This window comes from Triticum urartu, chromosome 2 (genome assembly GCF_003073215.2).
Source record: "Triticum urartu cultivar G1812 chromosome 2, Tu2.1, whole genome shotgun sequence".
In the NCBI taxonomy this organism is placed as follows: domain Eukaryota; kingdom Viridiplantae; phylum Streptophyta; class Magnoliopsida; order Poales; family Poaceae; genus Triticum; species Triticum urartu.
In genome coordinates this window covers 392467170-392477239 of record NC_053023.1, presented here as the reverse complement: position 1 = coordinate 392477239, position 10070 = coordinate 392467170, and the positions used below count along the sequence as shown (strand labels likewise).

The window sequence follows — 10070 nt, the reverse complement described above, 5'->3', positions numbered from 1 at the left end:
TCATGGTCTAAAGAACTTATACTTGACATGAAGAAAGCTATAGCAAATAAACTAAGCGATACAATTTGTTGCTAAGCTTACAGTTGGGTCTTGTCCATCACATCATTCTCCTAATGATGTGGTCTTGTTATCAAATGACAACTCATGTCTGTGGTTAGGGAACCATAACCATCTTTGATCAATGAGCTAGTCTAGTAGAGGCTTACTAGGGACACAATATAGTTTATGTATTCACACATGTATTTAAGTTTCCAATCAATACAATTCTAGCATGAATAATAAACATTTATCATGAACGGGAAATATGATAATAACCATTTTATTATTGCTTCTATGGCATATTTCCAACACGTAGAACACAGAACAATCCCGTGGTAGATCAACCTATACTTTATACTCCACCCTAAATTAACACAAACAGAAGCAGGATGTAGGGTGTTATCTCTTCGAGAGAGCTCGAACCTGGTAAAAACTCGTGTCCTTGTTATCATCGCATCTAGGCTACTAGCTCGGGTCCCCCTACCCAAGATTCACCGGAATCGACTCCGTCAAAGAGGTTTGAATATGATAGTTGTGTTTACATTAATTTTTTTGATGGATCACCTACATACTTGCTGTTATATGTTGATTGCTGCCAAGGGCAATAAAGAAATCACTATTTTAAAGGCACAATTAAGTAGTGAGTTTGAGATGGAGGATCTTGGTGCTCATAAGAAATTTTTAGGTATGGAGATCACTAGGACAGAAATTCTAGTTTTCTATTTCTTAGTCAGCGGAGTTACATCAAGAAAATTCTTCATCGTTTTAACACCAAGTTAGTAAGCACTCATTGCTCCTCATTTCAAATTAGTATCTTCTTAATGAACTAGTACGAATGACGAGCTTGAGTGCATGTCAAGGGTTTCATATTCTACCGCTGTTAGGTTTTTTTCCATTGTGTGTTCTCATTGTGATTTATCATATGCAATGAGTTTGCTTATAATGATAGATAAGAGGAGGGCCCTTACAAGTTATTTGTTCACTATTAGTGGTTTTTAAAAATAAAGCGAAGTACATGGCTATTACAGAAGCATGTAAAGTATCAGTTTGGCTAAAATGTTTGTATGCTGAACTTTGTGAAGATAACTTTTTGCTTGTGGTATCTTTAGCAGGAAATCTAGCATACACTCTGACCTCTATTACAATTACTCTATCTTTTATGTGGCATCAAATACTCAATGCTAATTCAGTAAAATTCAAGCGGGCATTAGTTTCTATTTCTGTGTTTTGATAATTCTGTGAATAAAAGAAAAGAGGCCTAGGACGACACAAAATCCAAGAACGAATCACATGTTTTCTACTAGTACTACCAGCCAGTAGGTGACACCGCATGCTCATCCAAGAAATGAGCACGAGCTACCTCTGCTCCTCTCCCTCTTCCCGGACCAGTCACACTCCCCTCTTGACTCTTGTCTCCACTCCCCGAGGACGGGGGCAAGAACGCGCGCCCCAATGCGCCACCACCACCTCCCCCTCTTCGTCTTGCTCGCCGCGCTCGCCGTCAGGGAGGCGGCCGGCGGCGATGCGGACGCGCTGCTTGCTGCCAAGGCCGGGCTCGATGACCCGACCGGCTCGCTCGCGTCGTGGTCGAACGCCAGCACCGGCCCCTGCGCGTGGTCTGGTGTGTTCTGCGACGCGCGCTCCGGCGCGGTCGTCGGCGTCGACCTCTCCGGACGCAACCTCTCTGGTGCCGTCCCACGCGCCCTCTCCCGGCTACCCTACCTCGCGCGTCTCAACCTCGCTGCCAACTCCCTCTCCGGTCCCATCCCGCCGTCGCTCTCCCGGCTCGGGCTCCTCGTCCACCTCAACCTCTCCAGCAACCTGCTGAGCGGCTCCTTCCCGCCGCTGCTCGCGCGGCTCCGCGCGCTCCGGATTCTTGATTTGTACAACAACAACTTCACCGGCTCGCTCCCGCTCGATGTCGTCGGGATGGCGCACCTCCGGCACCTCCACCTCGGAGGCAACTTCTTCTCCGGGGAGATTCCGCCGGAGTATGGCGGCTGGAGGAGGCTGCAGTATCTCGCCGTCTCCGGCAACGAGCTGTCCGGGAAGATACCCCCGGAATTGGGAAACCTGACGAGCCTCAGAGAGCTCTACATAGGCTACTATAATAACTACTCTGGGGGGATACCGGCAGAGCTGGGGAACATGGCGGAGCTTGTGCGGCTCGACGCGGCCAACTGCGGGCTCTCTGGCGAGATCCCACCGGAGCTCGGGAATCTCGCGAAGCTGGACACGCTGTTCCTGCAGGTAAACGGGCTCACCGGCGGCATCCCGCCGGTGCTGGGTCGACTCGGGAGCCTCAGCTCGCTCGACCTGTCGAACAACGCGCTCTCCGGCGAGATTCCGGCGACCTTCGCGGCCCTCAAGAACCTCACCCTGTTCAACCTCTTCCGAAACAGGCTCAGGGGTGACATCCCCGAGTTCGTCGGTGACCTGCCCGGTCTGGAGGTGTTGCAGTTGTGGGAGAACAACTTCACCGGCGGCATCCCGCGCCACCTTGGCCGCAACGGCCGCTTCCAGCTGCTCGACCTCTCGTCGAACAGGCTCACGGGCACCCTCCCGCCGGAGCTCTGCGCCGGAGGCAAGCTGGAGACGCTCATCGCGCTCGGCAACTCGCTCTTCGGTCCAATCCCGGATTCTCTCGGGAAATGCAAGGCGCTCACCCGCGTTCGCCTCGGCGAGAACTTCTTGAATGGTTCTATCCCCGAAGGTCTATTCGAGCTGCCGAATCTGACCCAGGTGGAGCTCCAGGACAACCTCCTATCGGGCAGCTTCCCGGCTGTGGTGAGCGCGGGCGGGCCGAATCTTGGGGGGATCAGCCTCTCCAACAACCAGCTCACCGGCGCATTGCCGGCATCCATTGGGAGCTTCTCTGGGCTGCAGAAGCTGCTTCTTGATCAGAATGCGTTCACCGGCGCAATACCGCCGGAGATTGGACGGCTACAACAGCTGTCCAAGGCTGACCTCAGCGGCAATTCGTTCGATGGTGGCGTGCCGCCGGAGATTGGGAAATGCCGGTTGCTCACCTACCTTGATCTTAGCCAGAACAAGCTGTCTGGAGATATACCGCCGGCTATTTCCGGCATGCGGATACTGAACTATCTGAACCTGTCCCGGAACCAGCTTGATGGAGAGATACCAGTAACCATTGCTGCGATGCAGAGCCTCACGGCCGTGGACTTCTCATACAACAACCTGTCTGGGCTCGTGCCGGTGACCGGGCAGTTCAGCTACTTCAACGCCACGTCCTTCGTCGGCAACCCAGGCTTGTGTGGACCATACCTCGGGCCATGCCGCCCCGGTGGTGCTGGCACAGACCATGACGCACACACTCATGGTGGACTGTCCAGTAGCCTCAAGCTGATCATTGTCCTCGTCTTGCTTGCCTTCTCCATTGCATTTGCTGCCATGGCAATCTTGAAAGCCCGGTCACTGAAGAAAGCCAGCGAAGCGCGTGCATGGAGGCTCACCGCGTTCCAGCGCCTTGAATTCACCTGCGACGACGTGCTGGATAGCCTCAAGGAGGAGAACATGATTGGCAAAGGTGGAGCCGGGACCGTCTACAAGGGGACGATGCCAGATGGTGACCATGTTGCGGTGAAAAGGCTTTCCACGATGAGCCGTGGCTCGTCGCATGACCATGGTTTCTCTGCCGAGATACAAACTCTTGGGAGGATTCGGCACCGGTACATTGTGCGGCTGCTTGGCTTCTGCTCCAACAATGAAACTAATCTCCTGGTGTATGAGTATATGCCTAATGGCAGCCTGGGGGAGCTACTCCATGGAAAGAAGGGCGGCCACCTGCACTGGGATACTCGGTACAAGATAGCTGTTGAGGCTGCCAAGGGGCTATGCTATCTTCACCATGATTGCTCACCACCCATCCTGCACCGCGATGTCAAATCAAACAACATTCTCCTTGACTCAGATTTTGAAGCACACGTTGCCGATTTCGGGCTTGCCAAGTTCTTGCAGGACTCTGGCACATCAGAGTGCATGTCAGCCATTGCCGGTTCTTACGGCTATATTGCTCCAGGTGAAAGATCAATCCTCATTACAGTTTGGAAATGCTTATAAATTATATACATAGTACTGTCTCAAAAATTGTCCACGTTCAGTTAATTATTGTTGTCTGCAGTTGAATTTCAGTTCCTTATTTCTGATGGTTTATTACTGTTATTAAACTATAAATCAGTTATTTTCTAGTCTCTGTTCCATTTTACATTTTTATCTGATATTGCATTCCACTGCATGTTGTTAGATTGGTTTAATCACTATTGTTTCCGATAAAGGGCGCTTTTATTAACTCAAAATGTAGCATCAAGCGGATACAAAGCATGATGAGCAACACCCGGCCTTTGCATAACTACGATGCACACAGCCAAACACCAATAGTCTGATAAAAGAATATAAAAACCCCGACATATCGGCAACACTAGAGTCATATATAGGACCGACACCTCCCTGGCCACCCGCTTCAAGCGCATAGATCACTATTGTTGTACTGAATTTTTGTTTGTTCTTTCAACTCACTTCAGTAGTAGCCGACTGTCTATCTATACAAGCAGATACACTAATCTTACAACGAACCGTCGCTCTGGATTTGCAGAGTACGCGTATACTCTTAAGGTGGATGAAAAGAGCGATGTTTACAGCTTCGGTGTAGTGCTTCTTGAGCTGATTACGGGAAAGAAGCCGGTTGGGGAGTTCGGCGATGGTGTGGACATTGTTCACTGGATCAAGATGATGACGGATTCCAAAAGGGAGCAGGTAATCAAGATCATGGACCCAAGGCTGTCAACAGTGCCCGTGCATGAGGTAATGCACGTCTTCTATGTTGCGTTGCTTTGTGTGGAGGAACAGAGCGTGCAGCGACCCACAATGCGGGAGGTGGTGCAAATCCTCAGTGAGCTACCCAAGCCGACTACGAAGCATGGAGAGGAGCAGCTTACTGGTAGTGGTGATGGTGATGAATCTGGTCCTGTAGGACCTCCTGAAACTGTGGAGCCCGCAACCGATGAAGCAAAGGAGCAGCACCAACAGCAGCAACCGAGCTCGCCATCTTCACTGCCTCCCAATCTCATCAGCATCTGAAGAACTGTCAAGCTGAATTATTGCCATTTATTTTGTCAAATTTGGATGTTTAATTCTTGCAATCTTAGGGTTTGGTATGCTGTTCTTGTAATCGTAGGTCTCTGGCTTCTGTCAAGCTGAACTGTTTACTTAGGTACTCCTATTTGTGGTGTAAATATCATGCTATTTTTTTCTTTATCTTTACTTTCCTGTTACAATCAAGAGACTAGTCAGGGAGTTACTAAGAGATTAGTTATGTTTTTTTTTTCTTTTTACGAAAAGGGGGGACTCCCCGGCCTCTGCATCAGAACGATGCATACGGCCATATTTATAGATAAATAAAGAGGTTCAACAAGATCTTATAGTCTGAAAACAAAATAACGGCGTCTAACCTTGACTCTGCAAATAAAGAGATTAGTTATGGTGGAGCTGTCCTGCTTTCCTGTTACAATCAAGTGCTTTCTCCATCTAGTGTGGCGTCTAACCTTGACTCTGCAAATCAATCAAGATTTCTTAAATGTTTTCGGTGTTCTCTATTTGGTTTGTGATGTGTTCAAATGAGCAGGTGTAAACATCTCTGCTACAGTGTATGTGTATGGGGTGCTGCAACTCAACTTTTGGAAGGTATACCTACTGTCCTCACATGTTTGCTTGCCTTTGCTAAGTTTATTACTCAAGATAATCCTAGTGGCCCTGCTTGGAACGTGAGATTATGTAGGATCTGATCAGCCGAAGCAGTTGACTGGTAAAGGAGTATAACTTTGAGTGAAGTGAAAGCAAGGGAAGGATCGGTCAAAGGTGAGGTTAGGTTCTCTTTGCCTGTCCGATATCACTGGTAAGTAAGAGTGCATATGAACTTGACACCGGTTACGAACTGCATCAGGTGGCACGGTCACAATCGGTAGGGAGCAACACCATGTGTTAGCCCGTCCTCAATCATTCAGAATTCAGGCATGTAACAGACCAACTGGTGTTGAGTGGGTTCTTTTTCGATCTGTCCTCCTAAAAGGCAAGCATAGCACTGCTACTGCAAACCTCACAAGAAACAGTAAGTAACCAGGCTAACGTAAGTGTTACGTACACACTTTGTATTTTCGTATCCTGTGACTCTGAGTGTCAGCATCAATATTACATGTATGAAAGCGCATCTCCATTTCCTCTCTTCTCTTCTTTGCATATGCATGAGGGGAAAGAAAGCATTTCAATCTTGCCTCCGTCTCAAGCATGACATCTGCTTATATATTCATCCATGCAACTTCAGGAAGTTCAGTGACACATAAGTACATTTTATTTTCATCTGCAGCTTTAAATAAATAAATTCCATTTGCAATTTGCCAAAGCATACACAACTCCAGTAAGTTTACTTCTTGACCACTGCCACAGACAGATCTAGGTGGGAGCAATCCATTGATCGGAGACGCACCACCAACCATAATTATTGTCTGGTTCCATGTGTTATGTGGATAAGAAGGACTGAAAAAACTAGTAGGAATTGAATTGTGCAACTATTTTCTAAAGAAGTAATTGTTGGATAAATTAGCAATTTTCTGATTGATTTAACCCATAAATAAATCATGATAATAGCGCTTACAATATTAATCTCGTACTGATAGCTACACATGTGAGCACGTAATACGCATACAACAGATACATATATGTAAACATATAATACGGCAAACACAAGAATAAACATGAGAAGGATGAATAGAAGATACCCTCCGGTTGACCAGGTCAAAGCCACGATGGCAGCAACAACATCCTTGATAGCCTTGATTGAAGAAGCTCGAACGGCAGTCGGTACGTCGTTCGTTCGTCCTCACATCCCACCTCTCGAGAAGAGGCATCCACCGCCGTGCGCGAGAGAGCGTGAGAGCGAGAGAGCCACCGCCGTGCGCTACTCCGGCGCCGACGTCCACCGCGCCCTGCGCCCACGTCGCGGCTCACTCCGACCGCGGCGGCCACCTTCCACCCCCCGCCCCGCCCACTTCTTCCCGCCTCCCCCTCCCCTTCCGTTCGCCATGGCCGCGAGTCTGAGATCGGTCACCTCGTCGTTTCGGCCGCAGGGCGAGCGCCTCGTGGTCTCGGGCCTAGGGATCTCCTCGGAGTCTGGCGACTCGGAGGTTCGGGGGCCTGCTGCTCGCGGAGTGGCCTGTGGAGGTGTTGGGGGCGGCGGATCTGGTGAGGGATGTGGAGACATGGGTCCGGCCTCCACCCACCAAGAAGGAGATGTGGAGGAAGCGGCATGGTGTCGGTGATCCTGCCGGGCGTGGCCATGCCCACGAGCGTGAGCAGACGCGGCGCGAGGTGTCACCGGAGATGCGGGACAAGTGCTTTCGTTGTCTCGAGAAGGGCCACTACAAGACAGACTGTACGAACGACATCGTCTGCTTCCGCTGCGGCCTCTCCGGACATGGCTCCAGGGACTGAAAACGGCCGCGGAGCCCCTCCCCTGTCGACGAGCTGCGGAGGGACGCGCTGGCCAAGGTGGCTCGCCGTGCTTCGCAGGGCGCTACCTCAGGGGGGGTCTGGGCCCTCGTGTCACTCCGCCACCCCTGCCCCCTCTGTCGAGATCGGGTGTCCAGTCGGTGGAGGCTATGGTCTGGCCGTCGCTGGTGCCCCGCGACTCCAGGTGGTCCTCAAGGTGGAGGAGGGACCGGCCGAGCTCTGCATCACCAGGCGGTCTGGGGTGGTGGATGATCTGGAGCGCCGGCTCCAGTTCGCCATGGTGGCGTACGTTGCGGGTTCAAGGCGGGTTCTTTCGATGGATCGGGTGAAGGAGATGCTGCAGAGCACGTTGGACATCGCCCCGGAGCTGATCTTGGTGTACCGCCACCGCTCGGAGGATTTTCTCATGGTCTTTTCCTCGGCGGCGCTCAGGAACAGGGTCTCGGCCTGCCCCTCCATTGAGGACCGCGGGGATCGTCTGGTTTTCAGGCCCTGGAACAGACAGTCGCAGGCTGTGCATTCGATACCGGGGTTCAAGGTGTGGCTAGAGCTTGAGGGGATCCCGCCCCATGCTTGGGATCGTTTGGTGGTTGAGGATCTACTGGGCTCGTTGTGCAAGCTCGATGCCGTCGCATCGGAGACAGCTTCCCGCACGGACCTGTCCTCGTTCAAGGTCATGGCGTGCATGGCAGACCCGCAGTGCATCCCTACGCTGCGCTGGTTGGCGGTTCCGGAGCCGGGCGAGGAGCGGCCTCCGGCATTACTTCAGTACAAGGTGCTCATACACCTGGATGCGGTGATGGATCTGAGGGACGGTGGCGAGCCGTGGTTCTTCGAGGGCTCGTCGGACAACGGGCAAAGCGGCATGCCAGATCAGGACGGAGGCTTCCCTGGGTCAGGTGCACAGATGCGCAAGTTGCAATAGCAGTTCGGAGTCAGGGACAAGCGGGACGGCGGCTTTGCCGCCGCCGGCGGCGGAGGCGGTCGTCCCCACGGAGCTGGGGTGGGCCAGGTCAGTCAGTCGCCTGGCTGGCGCCTGCCCCCGATGGATACAGCTGTCGAGGTCAGGCCAGTGGCCCCACGGACGACAGTTATGGACAGGATTACCCGTCGCCAATCGGCTTTTGACCGGTTGACCACGCAGGCGGGGCCCGTAGAACGTTCGAGTGGAAGCCGATGGGATGTTTCAAATCAGGTGGGTGGGAGTGTTGAAAGGACAGTGGTTGGTGACCGGACAAGAGAAGAGCATGGGGCACCCTCCTCGAGACCCAATCTACTGCGAGAGCGGGATATGGTGGAGGCGACCCAAGATCCCGAGGCGGGCAGGACCCCACAAAATTCGCCGCAGCTCCCAAAAGCTGCCGACCCACCAGTGGGAACCGAGCTTGCGGATCAGGGCCAGGTGCTGGAGGCCTTGCGGACTGTGCCCCTGGCGGGTGGTGACAAGGAGAGCCAGGAGGGCCCGGTGGCTCAGGCTACTGGTTAGGGGAGTCGCGACACCGTGGTGCGGATGGGACCGGCTGAACAGGAGTCCACAGCGGGCCCGGGCGAATGTGATATGCGCGTGGGCCCTGCTGCGCGGGCTTTGAGAGTGGAATCCCAACCACGTTCAGAGACACAGGAGGCGATGGAGGGATTAAATATTGCGTTGGAGGAAGAGGCACAACAGGAGAGGCTGGTGGGACCCCAGAGCGATGGGAATCATGCACATGCAAGGAACACGCACGTCCAACACGTAGTGCAAATGGAGCAGCACAAGACAGTAGAGGAGGATCGGGAGCCGATCGGCAACAACTGCACAACTCTAATATGTGCTCCACAGGGATGTGACACGCTGGGGATGACCGCAAGCGAAGCAGTGGCATATGGCAAGCTGAAGACTTTCTGCTCGAACATCATCAAGCGGTTGGCTCCTCCACTGCTCAAGGAGGTTCAGGCTTCTCAACTCAGTCCAGAAGCGGAACCATTCACACCCAAGAGGACCACAAGGGCATCTAAGAAGACCACATCGACCAAAAGAGCAAGAGATGCACCGGTAGAGAACGTGTTGCTCCAGGCCTTAGGCATGGTGCCGGACAACTTGGAGGTGGACGACGGCGTGGTGCACGAGCTCAGGGAGCTGTTCGACTCACCGCTGCGCGAATAGCATGTCCGGATCATTGCGGCGCTCTTTGACAAGGTGATGCCATCCGGAGAGGAGATGGAGGCACAGAACGCGGTTACGGTGTGCGCCTAGTTGGGGACACTTTGAGGTGTTGGTGTCAAATCCCCCATGGATTTACACCCACAGGTGATCTGCTGGAATGTTCGAGGCTTGAACAATCCAGCTAAATGCAAGGCGGTGCGGGAGTTTGTGAGCACTCTTGAGGTCAATTTAGCTTGCCTACAAGAAACGAAGTTGGATGTAATTGACAGTTTTCTAGTTATGCAATGCTTGAGACCATCATTTGATGGTTTTGCTTACCTGCCGGCCATTGAGACTAGAGGGGGTGTGCTTCTTGCGTGGAAGA

The 10070-nt window shown here is 52.3% G+C and overlaps 1 protein-coding gene across 1 annotated transcript; it reads left to right on the top strand.

The window, feature by feature from the left end:
* The first annotated feature begins 1372 nt into the window (after window positions 1–1372).
* LOC125537476 (leucine-rich repeat receptor-like serine/threonine-protein kinase BAM1) lies at window positions 1373–5313 on the top strand. Its single transcript, XM_048700794.1, has 2 exons — window positions 1373–4078; window positions 4652–5313. The coding sequence occupies exons 1-2, from the start codon at window positions 1492–1494 to the stop codon at window positions 5134–5136; spliced, it is 3072 nt and encodes a 1023-aa protein (XP_048556751.1). The 5' UTR covers window positions 1373–1491; the 3' UTR covers window positions 5137–5313.
* Window positions 5314–10070: the final 4757 nt, after the last annotated feature.